Raw genomic sequence first — 24,845 nt, 5'->3', positions numbered from 1 at the left:
GTAAATTTCGAAATTCCTGTCTTGTTTACAGCTAGAAGTGAAAGATAAAGTTAGTGTTTTGCTCCCTTGCTCATCAAACCCTTTTGAACATAGCTAAACAAGCCCGCAAACTTAACCCAGTTAGACTTATTCTCATGCATGAGCTTCTCAAAAGTTGTAGGATCGTCCGTTGAGAAATTCCATACTCGGTTGATTGGGACAAATCTCTTACGAATAAACCCCCATTGCGAATCGAAAGCTCACCACAGAAGCGACGACTATGCGATATGATTTGCATCTCGATAACAGCGCCGTGATCGGAGCTCTCTCAGTGAATCTACGGTGACATTGCGGTTAGTGCAGAATTTTGACGACGTGTGTCTCAGCCGATGCTTTGGTGTGATGTCAAACTTGCAACAGAACAAATGACTACTTGTAGCTGGTGGTCGGTCGAATAAAGGGCGCTGGTGTTGAGCAAACAGGCCAATGAAAGCAAGGTCAAACAATGACTTGATATGTTTTTTTTTTTTTTTTTTTTTTTTTTTTTTTTTTTTTTTTTTTTTTTTTTTTATTACCAGTATCACCTCTAAAATAGTCGAATGCAAGCATCATGAGACCTCTTTTCTCAAGCAGGAGAACGACATACGCCGCTACTACGTGCATTACGTGGACAGATAAATGAGGCATTCGCGTCTCATTGGGGTCGATCTATTTTACACCAATAGAACTTGGGCGGTTGACGCCATCACACGTTGACGGGCTTGTGTGTATGCAGGTCCAGGACAGGATGAGAAGGCTCATGATAGTAAGAGCGGTCTTGGCACGGCTGAGTCGGCTTCAGGTGAATAGTTAGCGTTGGTGTTTCAGACCATGGCGAATCTCTTTTCAACCTCGCGATCAGATAAGGGCCTGTGTCTGACTGTCTAGCGCAGGATTAGACAGAGAGGAAGACGTACGCAGCTAGAACAAGACGTAATAGTTTCACGATGGCTCCCTTGAATATGGAGCAGAGTACGTATGCTCTCAACTTCTTGGCCAGTTGCGGACTATCCCCTCCCCATACCAGACCCTGGCCAGTCGACATATGCTGACGACGACATCGGACGTAGCCCAAGTTTTGATATAACTACTAGCAGGCCATGATAGCGTTTTAGAGCTTTGACTTATCTGACGCGGTACTGAGGCTGTTTGACCCGGAGTTTGGCCAGAAAAGGGACTAGACCTCTCAGCTTAGATCCTGCAGGCCCAATCATATCATGAGGGCATTCCCCATCAGAACCGTACATTTTACCTTTGACTTTTAGCAATTAATGGATGGGTCCATGACAACTTAAAGAAGAAGAAAAACAAGTCGGGTCGCTTCTCGGTCTTGGTCTAGGCTCCATGTCACTGATCCTTGCACTTTGCACCTTTCTTTAAAAGCTTTTTACACTCTTTAAATCCCACGGCCAATCATTTGTTTCCTGCTTCAAGTTCCTGCTAATTTATTATCCGTCACTAAACCCGTCACATTAATTCCGCTTCCAGCCCTACAGCATTGATTGCTACTGTACCTATCAACTACCTACTACCTACCACCCGCATCCATATCTCAATCTCTCACATTGTTGTACACTGTTTTCGTTCTCTTCACTTTCTCTTCTTCTTCTTCTTCTTCTTCTCCTCCTTCTTGGGTGGGGTTACTCTCTTTCGTTATAATATCTCCTCTTCAATGTCAAATTAAGCACCGTTGCAGGCTGAGTGAAGCCTGCTTGCTACCTACGTACCTACTACCCAAGGTATCCGTTCAAACGAGTTGCGCAATGGCTGGCCCTTCGCCCTCGTCCTCGAATCTTTCCCAGAACATTGATCCTTCACGTTCAGATTCAGCCTCAGTCTACCCTGCATCTCAATCATATCCTCCCCCTCCTGTACTGGTGCCGTCCTCAGGAGATTCAGCTGGTGGCGCTTCTTCACTAGCGAAGCCAGAGAAAGGGCTTGCACTTTACGCCTGTGGTCACTGTGGACGACGTTACTCGAGGCCGGAGCATCTTCAGCGCCATGTTCAGACTCATACTTTGGGCCGTAGATTTGCCTGTTCGATTTGTGGAAAGACATTTGCGCGTGCTGATCTCAAGAAGCGCCATGAGACCAACCATGAGAACGACGACACCAAGAAACGCAGGCGTACAACTTCTCTCAACACCGGTAGGGTTACCCATGCCTGCAAGGCTTGTGCCACCGCAAGGGTCAAGTGTCAGGAGGAGAAACCCTGTCAACGATGCGTTCGTCGCGGCCTGACCTGCGTCTCGTCAGAGGCAAGCTCGTCTGCAGCCATGAACCTAGTCCACTTGTCTGCCAGTGCTCGTGCCAAAACACCTGTTGATGATGAACACGACAGTAGCAACGCTTCCGCGGAATACGCCCCCACCAGCTTTCCTAACCCGACTTCTTACCCTACCGATCAGCCATCGCTGTATAGTCAGAATACTCACTTCCATGCGCACTCTCGGTCAGCAACCCCAAACACCGGGGATCTACCACCCAGCTCAGAGGCTGGATCTTCCAGCCAAGCCGGGACAGACCAACTTCCCTTTTGTGACTTTCTTCGGGATGTCTTATACGAACAGCAGTACGACCAGTCAGCCAGGATCCCAGAAAATCAAGGTCTCGCAGTGCTGAACTTTTGTAATGATAGTAACGTGGAACTATCAGACATGGACTTCGGGTTGCTGGATCATTGGAACACAGACGGTATGGCTAGCTCGGCCCCAGTACAGCAAGAGACGTCCAAGAGTCCCGTCGACATGGACCATATGCGACAGAATCTTGTCACAGCCTGGGATGTGTCTCCATGGCGATGGGACCCAGTAGCAAATGACAACGCCTTCGGCGAACAGGGAAATCTGCCAGTTTCGAAAAGAGATGTGGCTGGTATACAGGCCCAGGCTTCGAAGGGGAGTTTTAGAAGGGTCGTTGACCAAAAGCTCGATTTCGCCGCTCGTGATGGCGTACTAGCACTAGTCTTGGGGGCCTGTCAACCTGATACGATGTCGAGCCGCATCTCAGGGTCCTTTCCTTCGGCAGATCTTTTGGACACCATGTTGCATGTATTTCTCAACTCGCATACCAACCAGGTCTCGAATTATATACATTTCCCTACCTTCAAGGTCAATGAGCAAGAGCCAGAATGGATTGCGGGAGCGGCAGCTGCTGGTGCTGTGTTGACCCCCGTACCGACTCTGCGAAAATTCGGGTATGCTCTGCAGGAGTCCATCCGTATGTATCACCAGTTCGAAAGTTCTTCTTGTCCCTAATCTCGAAATAGGAATTGTTATGCCCAGGCGTTTTGAAGAAAACAACAAAGAGATCCTCAACATAGGCCTCATCCAGGCTATTGTTCTGGGTCAAGACACAGGTCTTTGGAGCGGCAATCGACGGAAGATGGAAATTGCAGAGTGCCACGTCAACATCCCCGTGACGATGATGCGATATCGTGGCAAGTTCCAGAGATCTTCATATCCGATGCTTTCAGTAACGCCGGCGGACGAGGGTGCGAATCTCGAGCAAAAGTGGCGGACATGGGTCGAGATGGAGAAGTGGAAACGGTAAGCATTTGCGAGATTCTTTTCTTTTATTGTCCCCTCTTCTCCTTTCTATCTATTATCCATGCTGACCACGCCAGTTTTGTGTTCCATCTTTTCCTTCGAGATAGCCAACAATCCATGACAGCTCTGACGAACCCCGTTATGTCATACGCTGAACTCACCCTCCCTTTACCTGCGTCCAAGGAATTGTGGTGCGCAAAGACAGCAAAGGATTGGAAGGACGCATACTTGAGACGAGAGGCTGGGCACATGAAACGAGCGCCGTCAGTTGGTGATCTATTCCGCGATCTGAACCTCCTCCCAGAGAATCGACATCGTTTGGATGTACAATTTTCAGCCGCAATCTATCTTCAGGCCTTTTGGCTCCTGATCCTAGAATATAGAAATCTTTGCTCGTCTTGCAGAACACGCTCTTATATCCAAGACACATATGAGGGCTCCAGTTCATTGCTAGCTGCACGACGCCACCAACTGCTCCAGGACCTGCAGACTTTGAAAACCACAACCACGAACTGGCCCGAGGTCACAGCCCAAGAACGCCTGTTGCTCAACCAGCTCATGATGGCCTTGCATATATCTATGGATGACTTGCAGCTCTTCGCAGGAAAAGAGGGAGATGAACAGGCACATCGGACATTTCCTGTGCTCCAGCAATGGGTCGAAAGTGTGGACTCTCGGGCAGCTATATGGCACGCCGGCCAAGTTCTTCGATTTGCCAAGCTCTTCCCTCCCGCTCAATTGAAAAACTTTTACGCCGTCGGTGTACATCATGCGGCACTGGCCTTGTGGACTTACGGTGTGATAACAAAAGCCGGGAGCCAGCAGGATATGTCTTCTCAGCATGAAAAAGTCTACATCGACGGCCCGGAAGCGATGAGCGTGCAGCAGTACATCACTATGGGACAAGGCGTGCCAGTCATTCGAGGACCGAACCAACGCAATGGGGCAACTGAGGCATCAGTTGAGAATCCAAAGACGACCATGGAGGCTGTTCATGATATACTCCTAGCCAACTTCGGTGGTGCGAATAAAATGGCTCCAGCAATTGTGGAAAACCTAAGCATTTTGATACGGCAACTGGGAAATGTTGCTTGGGCAGTGGGATTGGGCTAGGGAGCTTGGGATTGTCATGATATGATGTGTATAGTAGGATAAAAAGTTGTTGTGCATTCACAAACAAACAAACAAACAAACAAACAAACAAACAAGCGTGGACACTATATACGCAGTACCTTGTTCGGCGATGTCCATCTAGAGATGGTTGCCACAACTGACAAACTGTCTAAGGTAACTAGAACCGTAGCATGTGGAAACAGTATTCACTAATCAGAAACGCTCACGCTTCACTATGGAATACGATATAAAGCAACCTGACTGAGAGAGGTAACCAAAACTATTAGATAGTTTTAGCCTGTGGTAACTTTATAGACAAGAAATATCAGGCACTAGGTATTATTATCCAATGAAATAGCGATAGATCCTCACATACCTACCTAGTAAATACAATAATAGAGGGTTTGTCGGTACTTAAGGTGGATATTTTTAACCTTCCGGCTCAGCCGGCCGCGGGCTAGTTACCTAAGTAGGTAGTAGGTAGGTAGCTCTCAGCTCGGGCAGTCAGTGGAAAGCCCGTCCGTGTGGTGACGTGACCTTATCCCTCAGACCTGCAAAGCTGGAACCCTTTTTGTCTGTACAATACTACAGTATCTTTCATTCTATTTCTTGTCCCTGTCGATCACGGGCTTTCTTTTCAAAAAAAAAAAAAAAAAAAAAAAAAAAAAAAAAAAAAAAAAAAAGCGAAAGGAGCCATCATGCGCTGAGCATTTCCGTTTTATCACTGTGGCTGTACCGTTGACGACTCAGGCGTGCTACACACCTTACGAACCTACACATACAGACCTAGGTAATCGACCAATCTCACAAAGCGGCTGAACAAGTGTTCACCCTTTCTCTTCACCAGCCAGCCCATCAGCTTCTAACGTTAGCTCTTCTCGCCATCCAGTATCCCACAAATATGTCTCCTCAAGATACGCCAACGGCCCTCGTGGTCACAACGACTGTTCTCTCAACTGTTGCCTTTCTCGCTATCGCCCGCGCACTTCTCTACCCCGTGCGCCCGAAAACCATCCGCAATCCGCTCAAGGCGGGCGTGTACGATAAGGCCAATGCTGATAAGTTGAAGAATCTTGTTTATCAGCCTGATCAGTTTCCTGGTGCTCGAGATGTAGAAACCCCAGTAAGCCATTATCTCACGGCCTGATACCCAGAAAGAACTATGTTGACCACGGACATAGTACGGAAGCATTCGTGTTTACGAGTTTGGCCCTGAGAATGGTGAAAAGGTCTTCTTTGTGCACGGCATCAGCACACCCTGCATCACTCTCGGGCCTATAGCTCTTGGGCTCGTCAAGCGGGGATATCGTGTGATGCTCTTTGTAAGCTTCTTGCTACCTACTCGGGCTCTCCAGCCTGACTAATGTCTCTCGAGGATCTCTTTGGGCGTGGTTTCTCCGACGGTGTCGCTGATATACCACACGATGCCCGTCTCTACGTCTCCCAAATGCTGCTTGTCTTGGCTTCTAGCCCTCTTGCATGGACCGGTACAGGCGCCTTTCGCCTTGTTGGCTATTCTCTCGGCGGTGGCATCGCAGTTCATTTTGCCAATGCGTTTCCTAACCTCGTGCGCGATCTCGTGCTCCTCGCGCCTGCGGGTTTAATCCGCGCCGCCTCCTTTGGCCGCGTCTCTCGATTCCTCTTCGTCTCTGGCCTCGTCCCGGAGCGCATTCTGGCCGTCGCTACACGCAGTCGTCTTCAAAAGCCTATCGCCGCTTCAGCCAAGCCACCCCCCAAGACGCCCATCGAGGCTGTCACTACGCCACCACTCAATGTTGCCGAGGCAGAGGTGGTTCCAGCGTCCGGTGAGGCCGTTACGCCGTTGGAGCAACGTGTCATGGAGTATGTGCGCTGGATGGTCACCCATCACAGTGGCTTCGTCCCCGCGTTCATGTCGAGCATTCGCTTTGCACCCCTGACCGATCAGCATGAAGCCTGGGCCAAGTTGTCCGAGCGTGCTCCTGGCACTACAGCTGTTTTACTAGCTAGATCTGACGAGATCATTGATCCCGAGTCCTATCGCCGGGATGCACTATCCCTCGTTGGCGGTGAGCACCATGTCCGCTGGCGAATTCTTCCAGGGAGCCATGATTTCGTTATGACGCATGCGGGAGACATCCTTAGCGAGATTGACGACATGTTCAATACTAACAAGGTGTGAAGATGGTCGTGTTTTATTGTATCTCTGTTTGATGTCATCTACAACAGGGCTCCAGACATTTACAAGGTGCCAGAGCAGGGAGTTGAGTTCAGGAGTTTGTTATATCCATGCCCTTTATTTTTCCAGGATAGAACATAGAGCAGAGAGCGATTGGGATGTTTCATTTTGCACTCGCTTCCGTTATTAACGATCTAAGGATTGACTTTGACACTATATTCAATCAGCACACTCCCGCCATCTATCTCAGTCGCCGAGCAAGAATATGTACTCACCATGTTCCAGTAGACGCCCCGCCTCTTCAGTAACTCTGCATGACATCCTTGTTCCAATAATTGGCCATCTCCCAGGACAAAGATCACATCAGCATCCTGCACTGTGGCCAGTCGATGTGCTACCACGAGCATCGTGCGTCCTTCACTAGCTCTTTCGAATGCCGACTGGACTAGCTTTTCGCTCTCCGAATCAAGGGAGCTCGTAGCTTCGTCGAGAAGTAGGACTTTTGGGTCGCGAATCAGAGCGCGAGCAATCGCCACGCGCTGCTTCTGACCACCTGAAAGTGATACACCACGTGATCCAATGTTTGTATTGTAGCCCTCCGGTAATGAGACGACAAAATCGTGGATCGAGGCATCACGGCACGCTTGGTGTAGTTGCTCGTCGGTGATTGCTGAGGGGTCGACTCCAAGTAAGATATTCTCCTTGATGGTGCCTTGGAAGAGGGTGGCTTCTTGGGCCACGAGAGAAAAGTACTTTCGGTATTCGTACAGGTTGATGTCGGTAGCATCCTTGCCATTCAGGAGGAGCCGGCCCTTGTCCAAGTCGTAAAATCTGTTTCTTCAGCCCCGGTACAATTTAGTAGCATGTCGTGTCGAGCAACTTACCTTTCAAGTAACGAAATGATCGATGACTTTCCTGAGCCTGAGGCGCCTACGAGGCCAGCAAACTGTCCCTTCTCAATCTTCAGGCTCAATCCTTTGAATACGGGTGTGCTCCTGGTCGGGTACTTGAAGGCGATATTGTCCAGCTCAATCGACATTCCACCATCTGTATCTGGGATCTCCTGCGAGGTAGAGACCTTGTCTCGTGGTCTGCTCTCCCTCATGTTTAGAATACGATTCGCAGCTGCAGAAGCCATCGCACTGTTTGGACCAAAGCCAAGGGCTTGCCCGGCTGCCTCGCTTCCATTTGTAATGGCCACTGTGAGATGTAAGTGAGGGTCAGAAGCGTTTGGGTCTCCATCTGCGCTACTCGAATACAGAAAGTCATAAAGTTCACTTACTGAAACAGACGAAAAAAGCAACTAGACCGATTTCATGTCTTGACAAAAGACGGCCCCCCCACCAGAAGTTTAGAGCTTGGCATGCCATGCTCGCACTATCAGAGAAACCAAAGAGTATGCTCACCCATCTGGCTTTTCTGTATGCTGATATCACGTGTTCGTTGAGTAAGTTCTGATATCGGAGGCAAATCGAATCTTCCAGGGTCAGCGAAGTAACCGTTCTAAATGCTCCTATTGACTCAGATGCAAACTTTGAGCTCTCTGCAAAGACGTCATTGTTCATCTTCTCGAATGCCAGCTCGTATTTGAAGCGCCAGTACGCTGAAACGATCATTATGGGTAACACGACACAGCATGAGACGAGAGCCAGTTTCCATGCGAAAGCGAACGCAATCGATATTGCCCCAACCACGTTGAAGAGAGCGACGAAGACACTGGCCATGTTCAGTCCCATCAACTCTTCAAGTTGCTTGGGGTCCTGGCCAAGCCGGGACGTTATTGTTCCATGAGAGTTGTCCTCATGATCAAAAAAGGATGTTTTCTGGAACATTACCGCATCAAAATACTGCTTCTGGTATTTCACGCGTATCGTGGATGACATCCGAGTGGCGACGAAGACAACTACAAAGTAGCTGATTCCGATTCCTGAAGCCAGGACGACGAACATGAGTGACCAGAAGTTGCTCCCGGATAGGTTCGAGTCAGTTCCTATGTCGTTGAAAGAAACAATAATCTTCCCAAAAATCCATGCCTGTAATGGTACTCCAGATCCCACACAGGCACCGGCAAATAGAGTCAGAAAAAACGCTGGCCACACATTCTTTGACTCGTAGAACAGTCGGCCAAAGCTTGCAAAGAAGTTCCGTGCCTTGTCTTTAGAAGCCTCCATCGACGTGCCGACCTCGGAAGCTGCAACGCTCGTCACGCTGGCCAGGACGGGCTTGTCCTCAGTTTCAGCCGACTCATCTCCTGCATCTGTGGGTTCTCCAAGCGATAGGGATTGTGCACGCACAAGCCCTGAGTAGACTCCGCCCTCAATCGTCATGAGACTGTCATGTGTACCTGATTCAGCGACTTTGCCCTTCTTCAAGACAATGATACGGTCTGCTTTCTTAATGGTCGACAGTCGATGGGCTATCGTGATAGTGGTCCGGTCTTTCGCAGCCCTGTCAAGGGCCGCTTGGACAATCCTCTCACCACGGACGTCGATAGCACTCGTGGCCTCATCCAGTATAAGTATACTTGGTTTCCGCACGATAGATCGTGCAATAGCCAACCTCTGTCTCTGTCCACCGGAGAGTTTGGCACCACTATCGCCAACGAGCGTGTCCAACCCCTTGCATGTGTTAGCTTTGATGAATTTTCGCCAAGGTTTGGTCACAACTTACATCTGGCAATCGATCAATGAACTCGTCGGCGAATGATTCTCGACAAGCCTCCCTAACAAGTTCTCTCTTCTTGTCCTCGGTCTCATTTTCCCATGGACTTCCGATCAGACCATAGGCAACATTCTCATAGATCGTCTCGTTGAATAGAAATGGCTCCTGCGAGACGAGACCTATCTGGGACCTCCACCACTTCAAATCGATGTCATCCAATAATTGGCCTGCTGTCAGGATTCGCCCGTGGACTTCGACGAGAGGTCCTGGTTCTTCAGGCTCGATATCAACCACGTTTTCTGCGTCAACATCCTCATCACTCTCCTTTTTCTTGTTTTTGTGACCCCCTTTTTTCTCTTTCTCAATGACCTTGGCAAGAGCGTGTTGATCCTGTAAGGTGTACCATCTCTGAATGAGCCCAACAATGGTCGATTTGCCTCCCCCGGACGGCCCGACAATCGCATTGATTTTTCCAGCCTCTATGCGCAAGTCTAGGCCATCTAGCACTTTGGCATGAGGCCGGCTAGGGTAAGCAAAGGTAACATCCTCGAAAATGATATCCTGTGTCGAAGAGATTTGGGGATCCTTCAGAGTACCCTTGGCAGGCTGCGGAGCGTCGATAACAACAAAGAATTCGCAGGCTGCCACGGTGGCTTTTCCAACAGCTAGCAGCGGCGTAGATGTTCGTTCGAGGGAAAGTACGACAATCATAACAGAGAGCAATACGCTAGGTCTATCAGCACATTATCATTTACCATGTGGACGGACTCACACAAGGACATCTCCCACGCTGTCCAATCTTCCCTCAGAGTACGACTTTGCACCAAACCAGAAACAAAGTGCGAAGCCAGCATATAGCCCGAAAAACTACGCATGTCAGCAGCTTGAAGTTCAGTCACCATCTTAGTTACTTACTACCAAACCGAGTTGTCCGCCAATGAGGGGCGAGAGAAGTTTACCATGTTGGCGGGTTTCTTCGACGAACTGGCCGTATCGCCTGGAAATTTGTGATTCTGCACCGCACGCGGCCACCATTCTGACGCTCGCCAAAGCTTCGCTGGCAACCGCACCAGCTCTGCCCTCTGCCTAGTTCTTGGTCAGCATCGAGGTTTTCGAAGGGCAAGGGTACTGCAACCTTTGTGATGAGCGCATTAACCTTGAGTATCATGGGCAGAAATATGCCCAAGACAAGGAAAAGGTATAGGATGATTGAAGAAGTGACTAGAGTCAGGGACCAATTCTTCACGAATGCTACAATAATCGCAGCCACAATGGTCGAGTTGTATTCAACAAAAGTGCCAAGTTTTTCCGATATGCCTAGCTGCAGGACATTGGCTGTAGATGTGATGGTGCCTGTGGCATAGCCCGGAGGCATTGAGTCGAGGACATGGATGGATTGACCGAATAGTCTTTGTAGGTAGTGAAGTCTGATGGCGGATGATAGCCTGATGCCTATCAAGCGGAAGACGAACTAGAGGTGGTCAGATCAGGCCGAGTGCTTGGATGAAGAGTCAGTTGATCGATCATACCTTGTTGATAGAGTTGAGCACGAAACGACCCAGAAACAGGGCGAACATGTACAACGCCAACTTATCAATGCTATTGTTGAATTCAGTTTGCGATGTTGCGCTGCCTGGCATAAAGTATTCTGTAAAGTTGCCAACGAATTGCCCTAGTGGTCGTCAGGAACAGATTCAGAGTTCGGAGTCGTAAATGGGTTTACCAAAAACTACATTCATTAATGGCAGCGTCTGAAAGACACGTTAGCTAATGATCTTGTCTTGATACCGAGATTTGGGGCAACTTACAATCCCTGCTCCAATGCTTGCAAAAAATCCTGCAGCATACGCAAAGAAATCCCATTTTGTTGCGTAGGAGAATATCCGCTACAAGTTACTAATGTTAAGAGTGTCACTGATACAATGCGCCCTCAGGGGGTTACTCACCAGGTAATCTTTGAAATTTGCTGTCCGCTCAGGTCGGGCTTTTGCTTTGGCTTGCAACTCGTCTTCTTTTGCATCATTTGTTAAAGGGCCTTGAGGCTCCGAAGAAGGGGAGTTGACAGACTTCTCGATTTTGTCATGATGATCAACAGCCATGATGGCGACGAAACTTGGACACCTTCACGTATGGGGTCCTGGACAGCAGATTCAATATTCCAAATGAGGACATTCATGGAAATCGGAGGAGCTCTCAAAGTCGCGCATTGGCTAAAGGAGTAATGTGTGTAGAGGAAGAAGAGGAATCGATGGTTGGCTGCTATAGGCAGACATCAACTGCTGTACTTGATACTGGGTAGGAAGGCTGTAAGTATAGTTGTTACAGCCCAGACTTGTTCAGTTAACTTGGTATATTACCGTATCGGGAAGTCGTGGATACGAGATACGAGACCACCAGGCATTGAGGTATGGAGTAAAAAACTGGTGATTCTTGACGTGACAAGGGCCTTATAAACTGACGGCGGTCGATGAAGGGTGCCCGTGGTGATCAACGACGCAGGAAAAACGAGTGTATTCTGCCAGATCTATATTTGAGACTGGATCCAATCTTTTGAACACTTCTCATCGGCCAATCCCTGTCTGTCAGCATGCTAATGGCTTGGTCACCACAGACCATGTTTTGACTCAGGGCCTGTGAAGAAGAGGGACCGAGTACGCGTACATGTATGGAGTTGTATGATATAGGATGCAACTAATTAAGTATCCGTAGGGGTGCAAGAAATGTTCCCAAATAAGCTTGATTGGCCGCTGACAATGAACTACATACATACCTTGCCTATCAACTATACCTATATTCAGGAGATTGGTGCTGTACAAAGTCGTCTTTCTGCCTGGATGCCCGTCATGGACTTGGTGAACTGTCCTGTCCTGCTAAGTAGTTACGGAGTACTATGTATGTATTCCTTAAGGCAAGGTTGGCCAAGCCAATAGCGCCAGCTTGATATGATACCGGTCCCTAATTTCCATCCTCGCTTCGGGTAAGCTCTTCGGGTTCGGATCGAATCAAGATTCCGATCCAATATGAGTTGGTGGTGTGCATGCCAGATCCCGTCACAGCACTCACCACTCGCGTACCATTTCTGGGGCATGGGGTCCACGGAAGGATGACTTTAATTCTGACGCGTAGGTATGTACTTCAGTGAGCGTCCCGTAATCTCAGGAAGCATGGGATGAAGCTGATGTCCCGTTTCTTAATTATCGTGTGTGCCGGATTGTCGCATTAAACAAGTATGAATACCTAGCTAGTAAGATCACTTCTGTCAACATAATGAGTTTCTGAGAAACTGCATTTAAGTATCCTCAAAAATATATCCAAGTGTTAAGTCACTCCACCCTCTCAACGACAAAAGGCGAAAGATAGATAGCTACGAACCCTATAACGTGACTACGATCTAATAAAACAACAATGGCAATTGTATTCATATATTCTACATGTCTAGCTCTTGTGATCATTTTGTGTGCAAATGTCTATTAGTACTTCCTGTAATGAGTAACTAGGTATGCTGATAGTATCGGATTGCTCTTTGGGCTAAGACTTATAACTATGGCGTTACTTGGTTTGTTGAACTCCTTGTCACTTCACACTACGATTATTCATAAGCGCATAAGCCTTGTCAATTTCTATAAATACTCTAATTTAAACTTCCCTCAAGTTCTGTATCGTTTTGACATCTATATCTAATAAAGTATAAAGCATAATGTATAGATTTACCCTGTACATCTAGATAGCTTCGCGCTGAATTCAGTGCCCTATATAACAAACCTCGAACTTGTGTTAATATGATACGTATCGTCTCTTCTCCGCATAAGTAAATATACGAGATCCTCTCCTCTCCAAGATTTCTTACACCTCGCAGTCATCTATTCTTTCAGACCAAGGTAGGTACCTTAGATATCGGATCTGATAATACCGGTAAATCAGAGCCAATTGGTGCAGTGTAGGCTCCCCATATGCCCCACCAACTAGTTCTTTTGGGGTAGGTAGACAGCCTAGGCTACCTTGGCCGATTGCTTCTCCCACTGGAAAGGTTTTATGCGCGATTGACTTGCTGTCAGTATCTAAAGTGTGACGCATACCTTAGTAGGTAGGTATCCCCGTCCCGCCGCTCGCATGATGAGCATCGGCCTCCAGTTTTGTGGTGAATTCCAAAGCTTCAATTTCCTCTGAGGCCGTCGCGTCCTCGCATCGAATGATAGGGAGATGAGGCCAAAACCAGCCCCAATCAAATCCCTTTCCCTGAGCCGCATTACGGCAAGACCACTGTCGCCCACACCTGCGCCTTCCTGTCTTGCTCTTACTCGGAGGTATCGTCATTCAAGGTTCCTCAGCCTCGACCCCTCCATCACAGTCTTTTCCCTGCCCCGCTACGCTTCTTCCTCTTCCTCTTCTTCCACCACCACCACTCTAGAGTCTCCCACATCCCTCGAAATGGCGCCCAAGAATAAATTCGAGCTCAAGACCCCCAAGGGCACAAAGGACTGTAAGTGATTGAATCAATCGTACCGCAGAGGCCATTTCTTAACACCATCCAAGGGGAGGGGAAGGATATGGTTATTCGTGACCACATCTTCAACACCATCACCCAAGTCTTCAAGCGCCACGGAGGAGTCACGATCGATACCCCCGTCTTTGAGCTCCGAGAGATCCTCGCTGGAAAATATGGAGAGGACAGCAAGCTCATCTATGACCTTGCTGACCAAGGTGGTGAGATCTGCTCTCTGCGATATGACTTGACAGTCCCCTTCGCCCGCTTCCTAGCCATGAACAAGCAGATTCAAAACATCAAGAGATATCACATCGCCAAGGTCTACCGCCGAGACCAACCTGCCATGACCAAAGGTCGCATGCGAGAATTCTACCAGTGCGATTTCGACATTGCCGGCACCTACGACCCCATGCTGCCCGACGCCGAAGTCATCCGCATCATCACAGAAGTATTTGAGGGACTTGGTTGGAACGGTGGATACACGATCAAGTTAAATCACCGAAAGATTCTGGACGGTATTTTCCAAGTCTGTGGAGTCCCTGAGGACAAGATCCGCACCATTTCCTCGGCCGTCGACAAGCTCGACAAGCTGCCTTGGGCTGATGTGCGAAAGGAGATGACCGAGGAAAAGGGACTTGACGGCGATGTCGCTGACCGAATCGGAGAGTGGGTTGTTCTCAAGGGCAAGCAGGATCTGCTGGAGAAGCTTCAGAGCACAGAGAGCTTGGCCGCAAACGAATCCATGAAGAAGGGAATGGAAGATCTTGCTCTGCTGTTTGAGTATCTAGAGGCCTTCGATTGCCTGGATCGCGTTTCTTTTGACCTCAGCTTGGCTCGCGGCCTCGACTATTACACCGGACTTATCTACGAGGTCGTCACCCAGGGCTCTGCTCCTGAGGTCACACCTGGGCAGGAGAATGCTGAGTCTAAGCCTTCCAAGAAGAAGGGTAAGAAGGGCTCTGAGGATGACGACCGTTCCAACGACCCCACGGTCGGCGTAGGAAGTGTGGCTGCCGGTGGCCGGTACGACAACCTTGTTGGCATGTTCTCTGGCAAGAGCCAAATCCCCTGCGTCGGTATCTCCTTTGGCGTCGACAGGATTTTCTCTATCACCAAGGCCAAGATGGCCGCTGAGAAGAATGCTGCTGTGCGTAACAATGATGTCGATGTTTATGTCATGGCCTTTGGTCAGGGATATCTGAAAGAACGTATGTCAGTGTGCGCTAAGCTATGGGAGTCTGGAATCAAGGTTAGTTGACTTTCCCCACGAACCTTACTATTCCACGAAACAGAGGACTAACTGTGCTATCTGTCACAGGCAGAATTTCTTTACAAAGTTAGGCCTAAGCTGCCCGCACAATTCAAGGCCGCCGAGGCCAATGGTGTGCCATTTGCTATCTTCCTTGGCGAAGACGAAGTCAAGGCAGGCAATGTCAAGATTAAGGAGATGGGACTCCAAGAAGGCCATCCCGAGAAGGAGGGCATTCTTGTCAGCATGTCCGACATGGCCAAGGAGATCAAGGTTCGGCTTCAGCGCAAGCGAGAGCTTGACGAGATGACCAGACAAGCCGAGGGCCTGAGGGTTGTCCATGGTATCAAGGGCGATGAGGTAAAGGATGTGGAGAAAGAAGTTGAGGATGCCAACCCTGAAACCACACCAGCAGCAATCGAGGCGACTCCAGGGACAGAAGAGCCAGCTCACAGCAGTTCGACAGTATGAGTTCTTTGTGACGAACCTCAATAAAACAGTTAAAACGATGGCCGTGGCGTCAAGTCTTAATAGAAAGGACGATCATCTCACGAAGTCACTGTTCACATGAATGGATGATTCCACTTATTGTCAATTATGGGTATCAAAGTCAAGGAAACACGTTGTTCCGTGAAGCCAATCGTAGTCGCCCTTTCCCTCCCTTTCTTTCTGTTTCCCCTTTGCCTAGCGCAGCCACGTTTGTTCCTCTCTACAACAAACACTATGACAACCGTACGCTTCCGATCGACACGGCGGTGCTCTAGGGTCCTACTACCTATCTGTTGAAAAGCATCCAGCCTCCAACGCTGGGGCTTTTGAGGACGCTACCACGAACGGGCAACAATGGAGACTGCGCGCGTCTTGTGAGCAAAGAGGTAATCCTCCATTTACGGAAGAAACTGGAAGTCAGGCCGCGACCAATCTCTCCCCACTTACGGCTCCAGCCGACGTTCTCGAGCAGAGGGGCTTGGATGGCGACCCCGAAGTTGAAACAAAGACGAACACAGGACTGGAGAGACTACGTACCACAAGGGCACAAGCCTAGGAAGTCTTATTACCAGAGACGCAGGTACCAAGTCGTACGCACCCAGGATGTGGCGGATCAATAGCCGCATCCGCAAGTGACCATTGCATCAGGCCAACCTGAAGTCGCAACCATCGTCAATCAAGTCGGGAGGGGGCTCTAAGTTTCTGCTGCTACCTGATGACCACCCCTGCATCAGAAGGGGAACTCTGAAGTTTGGTTCAAGTGTCCATTTAGACGGCCTCAGGATCCCGACCTTCTGGAACCGAGACACTGGCGTTTGTCGTTCACGCCACAAGGCCGACAAAGCCGAATCGAGTGACTGCAAGTGCAATTCGACTGTGTGCATGTTGCTCTGTGTTGTGTGGTAATGTTTCATTTATATCCACCTCTTTACATCACCTTTTCCACCTGTCCCGTCTATGGAGTAGCATAGTGCTTCCTTGAAGATGGGTTTCTTTTCTTGGCCAACCCATCAGCCCAACTCAGAATACTAGAGAGGGAGGGAGAAAAGAGCGAAGCGGGAGTGAGGACGGCGCGACAAGAGACGGCCCGGTGGGCCCCCTGGGCCGGACCACGGAAGGGTCTGAGGCTCATGCAGCCGGCGCGGCACCTCCATCCCCAGTTTGGCTTGATTGGTTCCCACAAGATCGTGGGACCACTCTGCGCTTCTTGCTGAGTTTTTCTCATTGCTCACTAGTACTATAGGGATAGGAAATAAGAGTACGGAAAGACCCTTGGAGTGGTAGTGGTGGGTGCAATGCAGCTGGACAGGAACCATGCAGTCGGGGCATGGACCAACACACGAGTAGCTGAATAGGGCCTCAAGAACAAGATCAGTCCTTGTCTTCAAATAAGGGCGAGGGCTGATATTGAGGTTGAACCTGTCATCCCCGGATCGTGTGTGCTATGTGAGTCCATGCCGAGTGGTGCTTATATCTATCTGTGTTAGTGTCTGTTGGCCCGAGGACCGACGTATGACAGGCACTCTTGGCCGTCACGTCTCATCTTCCAACTCACACACTGTCCACTTTGAGCCGATTTTGCTACCCTTTGTTCTTTGATGCCATGCTATTGGCACTCTGCCGGGACCTCGATCTTTCGTAGGATCTGGCCACAAACGACTCAACGGCATCATCGTTCTCAGAACTATTTCGAAACCGCCTGGCAACCAGCGAAGAGCTCGGCGCCGCTGACACAAAGGACGAGACCCAGCCCAGCAATGATCTTCATTGCCCAGAGATCGGTATTCCCGACGACGGAGTGGTATCGACGCTATAATATTTGATTTGTGCTTGTCACCTGGACAACTTTGGCACTGGCTAGATAGTTCATCGATGTGGCGTTTATATGCTCAACACCAACCGCTTTTGGATATCTTGAATTCCAGTCCATCTCTTAACTACCCGCAACCACCATCATCGCACGGTTTTCAGTATTTTCGACTTGCTTCCGTCTTCTAAAGTGAAGGTACTCCTCGAGCGGCCTCAGAGAGGCTTTGATTTTTGTCTTTGGTATCTCGACGAGTTGTCAGGAATTCGCTGTGCAGCTCCTACAACATTGGGGCTCCCACTTACACCTCGTTTCACGGAACTATTTTCTCGATACCTTCATTGTCTTACCAATCAATTTATGGTGCGACTCAGAATTGTGTCTCTTTGCCCCTACCTGCCAGGGGAGACCATAAAAGACACTTTCACGTCACTCTGTCATACGTGGGCCCCAGTTCACTCATGAGACTGACCACGAGGAGCTGAGCTGATAAGGCACCATTTTGGCAACAGAATATTGGCATATTGGCTACACAAACTTTGGCCACGCCACGCGCGCCGCCGCTCTCAGTCCGGACTCTTATATTGTAACGCCCCCAGAACCGCCCCCCATCCATTCTGCCTCTAGGCCACGACCATAACCCCAGACACGAGCCTTCGGGCTACCTTGACTGAAGAATATCACTTGCCGCCATGGCTGCTTTGCTGCCCCAACCAATTCATACAGCCACTTCGTCGCCTTGGCCTTCACGAACCTCATCACTATCCATGTCGCCACGGATGGAGACATGCCGTGCTTCAGTCACAGGGATTAACTCACCGGAATGGCTTCCCCAGGCTCTGTCAGAGACTCTGCACGTTCTGCCTTACACTTCCACAGAGTGGGCGAAGGTGATTTCGGATGTCAAGAGAGAATATCTTAACCGTCGTTATCGTCCCTGTGCGACCCGCTGCAGTGAAATCCTGGACAATCTCAAAGATTTCGTGAGTTATCCTTTATCAACAATGGCAAAACAATTCTAATGAGAACCAGAGCATTGTTGAGCCAGCATATCTGATTTATCTTCACTTTTACGCAGCCAATTCACAAGAGATGCTTGCTCGTGCACTTCATCAAGCCGCCCCAGCACGAACCACACTCCTCAACCAGGCTCGGGACCATTATCAGCGTGCCTCAACACTCATCAATGCTGCAGACTCAACCGTTGGTCCAGCTCTACTGAGAAGACCGTCTGGCACTACTACAACATTGCCAAGCCTCCACTCTGCCGATAGCTCTGTGAGCTCCTATGTATCGTCAACATGGACCTCTTCTCACAGTGTATCTCCGGCATCATCTATCTCATCGATACAAAGCGTGCCCACTTCTAAGCGTAAGAAGAAGCGAGTGACTTTCAGCGACGTGCCCGTGGAGCTTCTCGAACGTCCGGACTCACCAACGCTTGGCCTAGGCAGCTTTTTAGGACCTGCTCGTTCAACCACCCCAGAAAGTTATGGGGGAGATTCATCTCCTGTACCAGCACCTCTGCGGTCATTGACTCAAGCGCCTCGGTCAATCCTCACTCCACGTTCAGCACAAAATGAGGTCTCCCCTTCTACAGACGCAGAGCTTGACCCCTTCCGCCATGCTCGCTCTGTCCACCGCTACAGTGCCCTCTTAACAAGCCTGCAGCGCCAAGTCTTTCGACACATCAACTTCATCGAGTCAGAGCTCGGCCAACAGCACACTACCCCCCCGTATGAAGACATACCTCCGTTGCCTGTCACCGTGAAGACGTTCGCCTCTGCGTCCACTACGCCGAACGCCGACAAGACGCGCTCACCGGAGCTACAGGCACGGATAGAGCGACTCCGTGCTCAAGGCTGGGAACGCAAGCGATTCGACGCGCGTCGGTATGCCGAACTTCGCGAGAGTGCTTCGGCAGATATGAACAACTAAACTCTACCTATTTCAGTCGCTAATCGGTTACATTTGTCGAATCAATGTTTATGAGAATGAAGGTGGATGGTTGCTCCTTTCATCATATATGTATGCTTATGAGATTGAATGATATCACGAGGAGAGATGATACGCTTGACGCGTGGCTCGGGATCGAATGACGACGGTTATTTGTATTAGCACACCAAAGACTGGATCTTTTTAGCTTATTATGACGGAAAAGTCAGGGGAAGATCACACAAGATTGTTGGTCCACTGGGAGGCTACCGAATATAGAGCATTTATTTACTCTGCACTATGATCTGAGTGGAAAACATGGAACTCATTTGGGTTATAACTTATCGGCGGCATTCAATTCCCACCTTTTTTAATCCCAAAGAATATTTCCGAAACAAAATAACAACGCTTTCAACCCAAGGAGTCGCATCACTCTTTGCGACCAAGTCCAACCCGTCTTTTCCATCCGTGTTATTGCCCTTTCTTCGTGGATCTTGTGAGGACTCAGGCTGCCATCCATATCAGCGATGTGCCAAGGTCGCCAACCGTGATGCAGTCCAATATGTGTGGAAATTTCTGCAATTGATTGGGATTCTCAATATATTTGGTTAAGCCTGGAAACTTCGACGCTTGGCATCCTTTTCGACCTCTTGAGTGACACGGAGAACTTCTTTCTCCTCCTTGTCATCGGCGAGCTTTGCTCTGGCGACCTCGGAGAAGATAGCTGAAAGATCCGAGTTCTCCGGGTCCTCCTCCATAGCCTTGAGCTTCTCGATACGTGCCTGGAGCTTGATCTTCTCGATGATGCGCCTGAATCGGCTTCTGGCGCGGAAAGACTTGATCTCGGGCAACAAGTTGTAGTCGGTAGCGTTCTCTCCAGTGAGCCAGATATGACCCAAAGCTTCCTGTATCGCGAAGTTAATTCAAAGATTTCCCCTCGTGACGACGGTGATACTCTACCTCACTGGTCCAACGCTGATCAGCATCTGGGTTGATCAGATGCAAGATGAAGTCTTTTGCATCGTTGCTGACGTCCTTCCAGTATCGCTCGTGGAAGACAACCGAGTTCTCAGTGCACTCCCGGATAAGGTCCTGAAGGTTCTCACTGCGGAAAGGTGAGTAACCACAGAGCAAAGTGTAAGTGATGACACCCATGGACCACATATCCACAGGCTTTCCATGACCTTCCTTGCGCATCACCTCGGGGGCAGCATAACCGAAAGAGCCAGCCATGGTCTTGAGAGACTCGCCCTTTCCGTCGAGCATCTTGGCAATACCGAAATCGGCCAATACGAGGTCGGAATCGGGATCTTTGCTTAGGTAAAGGAGGTTCTCGGGCTTGAGATCTGAAAAGCGGGTTAGTTGGTGTCCAAAGATATGCCGTTTGAAGCACTTTACCTCTGTGAACAATGTTGTTCTTGTGAAGGAAATCGACAGCAAGTAGGATTTGCTTAATAGTTTCAGCGGCATCCTTCTCGGTGAACTTGCCCTGCTCGCAAATGCGGTCAAAGAGCTCACCGCCGGTAGCAAGCTGTGTCACGATATAAAACTTGTCCTGAAGACACGGAAAATGTGAGCAACATGGTATGTGGGAAACAGAGAGGGAGGGTAGTGAACTCGGCCAGTTTTCCAAGAACCTGACCTGAGTGGGGATTGGGATGGAGATTTGGGGTTGGATGAGCTTACTCTCGACTCGAACCAGTCAACAAACTTGACAATGTGAGGATGGTTGAGTTTCTGAAGCATCTCAAGCTCGTCGTAGACCATCTGTTCGTTTCCCTTCACATTTCGTTTGAGAATTATCTTGACGGCAACCTTGCCAGTTGGGCCATCAGCCTCCCGGACGACTCCATATGTTCCAGCACCGAGTGTTCGACCAAACCTGTACTTAGCTCTACAGAAGAAAGCATTTGTTAGGAATCATCGGATTTGTGATCGAGGGTCAGGGGAGTTCGGGCGCACTTCTTATCGTAGCTCTCGGGTTGGCCATGAAGCCTGTTCAGCATGCCGGCGACTGCACATGACGACCGTGGTCAGCATATTATCCAGGGTGGTGCAAAGGCTTGTAGACGGGCCTCTGGAAAATACAACACCAGACGTAAAGGCCAAATCGCCAGAGCGGGGAGGGGAACAAGGCTGTGAATAGTCGCAACTTACAACTCATGGCGGCCGTTTTGGCGGGGTAGAAAGCGACCCGTTTGGGTTTTGGAGATGGTAAGATGGAGGGGAAACGAAGACAAGATCGAGTCTGTCTTTGGCTGATAGGACGAGAAGATATGTATTCGCACGGCAATTCAGTCTCGCACAAAGAGTGTTACAGTAAGTCTGAGAGGGTGAAGCCTCTGGGATAACGAGAGTTATGTAAGAAGAGAAAGTAGGCGACGGTGACGGACAGGAGGAGGACGAGGAGGAGGTCCTGGTTAATTAGCTTGCGACACCTACCAACTTTGGTAGCTAGGTAGGTACCTAGTTACGGGACCCTCCACTGACGACTGACGACTGACGGGACAGTGGGCAGACCTGGGGGCCGTGGGGCTGTCAGCCCGAGCAGAGAGCGCCGTATGCCACCTTTGGGGGACGGGACTTTAGCACTCAGGCACTTCACTAGCGGGGTGCCACCATGAATGGCTATGGATAATTGGTTGCAAAGGAGTGTGGCTCAGGCATTTACGATCCCTGGGCTGAAGGCATCTCCGGATCCATCTGATGGATGCTGACAGGGAAGAAACCGCACCTGCAATACCGGTAATTGCAGATGAGGCTGAGCCTTTGTGGATCTTGATATCCAGTATCCATTCCTGGAAGCAGTCGTCGAGTTTTCGCCTAGTTCGTGGCTGAGCAGAACAAAACTACTAACCTACCTGCAGTAAGGAGTAGGTACTATCATCGTAATTGATTCGGTTGCTTCTATCCTTTCCAAGGTGGGCAGGTTGCCTCTTAATGCACCCAGCCCTACGAGGCTGCTTACAGCGTCGTTCCATTGGTATTACCAAGGCTACTATGCCTTGCGTGCTATTAGCGTTCACATGCCCTGAAATATGGAGGCCTCAGTAAGTTAGCGGAGGTTATTCAGATCCCTCAACTTAATCGTCTCGCATTGAAGCTGGAGATCATCAATTTTCATGCGCAATCTGCTGGCTGGCCATCCATCCAGGCAGCGAAAGAAAGCGACCGGATAGGGTCATATCTTATCTAACTAGGTGATCGTCCGTAAGCTAAAGGCACCCTATCTAGCGATTCGCTGCTCACTGTAAGCTAGACACATGATGGATGATGTCCTTTGCGACCAACACATATGGAAATCTCTCAATTGAATTTTATCTAACCTGGGCTGGCAGGTATAATAGTCAAACCCTGGGTGACTGTCATCGACTTACGTGGTACAAAGGTCTACTATACAGACACCAGGCCAAAGGTTGAATAGCCGAAATCAGAGTTGATATGACAAGCAGAGGCGAACGACAGCTAAAGAATTGACCCTCGATCCACATTCGAACAGCCTCATGTCTTGTTACTCCGATACTGATGAGACAAGTCGATCGAGTAAAGAAAATCATGGCATAACAGGTGTATGAGTTCACCCAATAGTACAACACGAATCAATTTATGGGCCTAGCTCAGCTATACTTATTGTCGATCTCCAAAACTGGGACATGATTGACCCTAAGCGCTACAACGACATCAGAAAAGGATATGATGTATTTTAAATAGCCCACAGGGATGGGAAAGGCCGACGTTTCAATCCAATACCGACAAACACCTTAGGTCCTATAGAAATCTGCAAACAACAGGTTATACATTGCCTTGCTGTAAAGGAAATGCTTCGGTACATTATGTTTTGAACCAATCATACCCAGCTACCTTAGACATTCCCGCGTCCGGCCGTCCTCAGATCCATTGATTGACTGGGTCCTTCTTTCTACTACCACGGTGACTTGGGGGGGTTCTCGATTGTGGGCGCAGCATCGCAAACGGCCCCTCATTGCCCAGTGTTTGACTGTTCCACCAAACTACGCCCAACACTTTGCTCGAAACCTTTCACTTACATCTGATCTTCCGCCAACGCTTCTTTTCCATCGCACATCAATAAAACCAAAAACCAGGGGAACAAATTAACCTCATCGACGATGGCTGGAGCTACGCGGGATAGGCGTCTGGTCAAGGAGCTGGGCAAGGTTGGTTCTTCGCATCCCTTCGTCAACGCATCGGAGACTCGACTGACGCTCTTGTGCCCCGCAGATTCATAAGGATGGAATGCCCCCTGGTATCACATTGATAGAACGCAACGACAGTGTTGCTGGCGACTGGTTTGTTGATATCCAGGTTCTCGACGACAATCCGCTTTACAAGAACCAAGTCTACCGCCTCAAGTTCCATTTCCCCAAGATGTATCCCATAGGTTCGTGGATGGATTCGCCATATTCTCGCACTGCTCGTACATGGTATAAATACTAACAATACTGTATAGAGCCCCCTGAGGTCACTTTTGACAAGCAAACTGATCGGCCCATTCCCATGCATCCTCACATATACTCCAACGGCATCATCTGTCTCGATCTTCTAGGTCAACAGGGCTGGAGTCCCGTCCAAAGCGTTTCGAGCGTCTGCATGAGCATCCAAAGTATGTTGACGAGCAACGACAAAAACGAGCGACCTCCTGGCGATGAGGACTTTGTGCGAGGCAATAAGCAACGGCCCCGAGACATCGAGTTCCTCTACCACGATAACACCGTGTGAACGTGTCGATGCGGACTCGTCATATGCAGACGAATGCATGGGGACTCGGGATATAAATAGCATTCATTTGGCGTTCAGGACACACCATCTGGTCGTGACAGGAGATCAGCGTATGAAATATAGCATTTGCATTTACCGACGGAACACAGTTGTTGAGATACGCATTTGTATGCCTCGGGCTGAGGCTGGGCATAAGCATATCTAGTACAGTCAACATGGGCTGCTCAATTATGAATATCATAAAGGGGGCTGACGATGGTCTCCGCAGAACACAATGGCCAGGTGTACGATATTTCTAGTTGCTTATGACAATTATGAGAATCTGCTAGACATTTGTTTCACTACGAAGCCACGCATCTTTCATGTTGGTTACTAAGGACTCGATCAACTGAAGTGAGAGGTTACTCTAGTAATTAGCGTCCTCATATCCATCCCGCGACGGAGGAAGACGGCCGCTTACTATCACATATATCTGCTTGTTTACTACACTATAACGTGCCCCCTGTAATTATCCATTACATTGGACTCCTGATACTTTTTAAATCAGCAAGATTGACCTGAACCAATTTAGACCTGACCTGACGGGACGTCAATTACCTATACTTGTACGTCGGCCCCACCAATGAAGCGTTGCTGCAGTGGCT

The 24,845-nt window shown here is 49.2% G+C and overlaps 8 protein-coding genes across 8 annotated transcripts; 5 read left to right on the top strand and 3 right to left on the bottom strand.

The window, feature by feature from the left end:
- Positions 1-1,781: 1,781 nt before the first annotated feature.
- On the top strand, positions 1,782-4,679 carry J7337_002647 (uncharacterized protein; the record flags this gene model as incomplete). The annotated part of the gene is made up of 3 exons (XM_044820374.1): positions 1,782-3,237; positions 3,287-3,566; positions 3,644-4,679. 3 exons carry the CDS (start codon positions 1,782-1,784, stop codon positions 4,677-4,679), a joined length of 2,772 nt encoding a protein of 923 aa, XP_044684674.1.
- Positions 4,680-5,580: 901 nt separating this feature from the next.
- J7337_002646 (uncharacterized protein) lies at positions 5,581-6,840 on the top strand (the record flags this gene model as incomplete). Its single annotated transcript, XM_044820373.1, has 3 exons — positions 5,581-5,802; positions 5,861-6,001; positions 6,055-6,840. 3 exons carry the CDS (start codon positions 5,581-5,583, stop codon positions 6,838-6,840), a joined length of 1,149 nt encoding a protein of 382 aa, XP_044684673.1.
- Positions 6,841-7,023: 183 nt separating this feature from the next.
- Positions 7,024-10,209, bottom strand: J7337_002645 (uncharacterized protein; the record flags this gene model as incomplete). Its single annotated transcript, XM_044820372.1, has 6 exons — positions 7,024-7,050; positions 7,113-7,668; positions 7,722-8,037; positions 8,244-8,314; positions 8,371-9,455; positions 9,508-10,209. The coding sequence occupies 6 exons, from the start codon at positions 10,207-10,209 to the stop codon at positions 7,024-7,026; spliced, it is 2,757 nt and encodes a 918-aa protein (XP_044684672.1).
- A 192-nt stretch (positions 10,210-10,401) lies between these two features.
- On the bottom strand, positions 10,402-11,597 carry J7337_002644 (uncharacterized protein; the record flags this gene model as incomplete). The annotated part of the gene is made up of 6 exons (XM_044820371.1): positions 10,402-10,584; positions 10,634-10,969; positions 11,028-11,170; positions 11,222-11,249; positions 11,307-11,384; positions 11,445-11,597. The coding sequence occupies 6 exons, from the start codon at positions 11,595-11,597 to the stop codon at positions 10,402-10,404; spliced, it is 921 nt and encodes a 306-aa protein (XP_044684671.1).
- A 2,329-nt stretch (positions 11,598-13,926) lies between these two features.
- On the top strand, positions 13,927-15,704 carry HTS1 (Cytoplasmic and mitochondrial histidine tRNA synthetase; the record flags this gene model as incomplete). Its single annotated transcript, XM_044820370.1, has 3 exons — positions 13,927-13,978; positions 14,032-15,233; positions 15,303-15,704. 3 exons carry the CDS (start codon positions 13,927-13,929, stop codon positions 15,702-15,704), a joined length of 1,656 nt encoding a protein of 551 aa, XP_044684670.1.
- Positions 15,705-18,296: 2,592 nt separating this feature from the next.
- On the top strand, positions 18,297-19,467 carry J7337_002642 (uncharacterized protein; the record flags this gene model as incomplete). Its single annotated transcript, XM_044820369.1, has 2 exons — positions 18,297-18,512; positions 18,562-19,467. The coding sequence occupies 2 exons, from the start codon at positions 18,297-18,299 to the stop codon at positions 19,465-19,467; spliced, it is 1,122 nt and encodes a 373-aa protein (XP_044684669.1).
- Positions 19,468-20,072: 605 nt separating this feature from the next.
- Positions 20,073-21,470, bottom strand: J7337_002641 (uncharacterized protein; the record flags this gene model as incomplete). The annotated part of the gene is made up of 5 exons (XM_044820368.1): positions 20,073-20,369; positions 20,425-20,810; positions 20,863-21,019; positions 21,151-21,358; positions 21,427-21,470. 5 exons carry the CDS (start codon positions 21,468-21,470, stop codon positions 20,073-20,075), a joined length of 1,092 nt encoding a protein of 363 aa, XP_044684668.1.
- Positions 21,471-23,591: 2,121 nt separating this feature from the next.
- J7337_002640 (uncharacterized protein) lies at positions 23,592-24,201 on the top strand (the record flags this gene model as incomplete). Its single annotated transcript, XM_044820367.1, has 3 exons — positions 23,592-23,639; positions 23,704-23,863; positions 23,933-24,201. The coding sequence occupies 3 exons, from the start codon at positions 23,592-23,594 to the stop codon at positions 24,199-24,201; spliced, it is 477 nt and encodes a 158-aa protein (XP_044684667.1).
- Between the last annotated feature and the right edge of the window lie 644 nt (positions 24,202-24,845).

The sequence above is a fragment of the Fusarium musae genome, chromosome 2 (genome assembly GCF_019915245.1).
Source record: "Fusarium musae strain F31 chromosome 2, whole genome shotgun sequence".
NCBI classification, from domain to species: domain Eukaryota; kingdom Fungi; phylum Ascomycota; class Sordariomycetes; order Hypocreales; family Nectriaceae; genus Fusarium; species Fusarium musae.
Note: the sequence above shows the minus strand (reverse complement) of the source record. Positions and strands in the feature narration are given on the sequence as shown.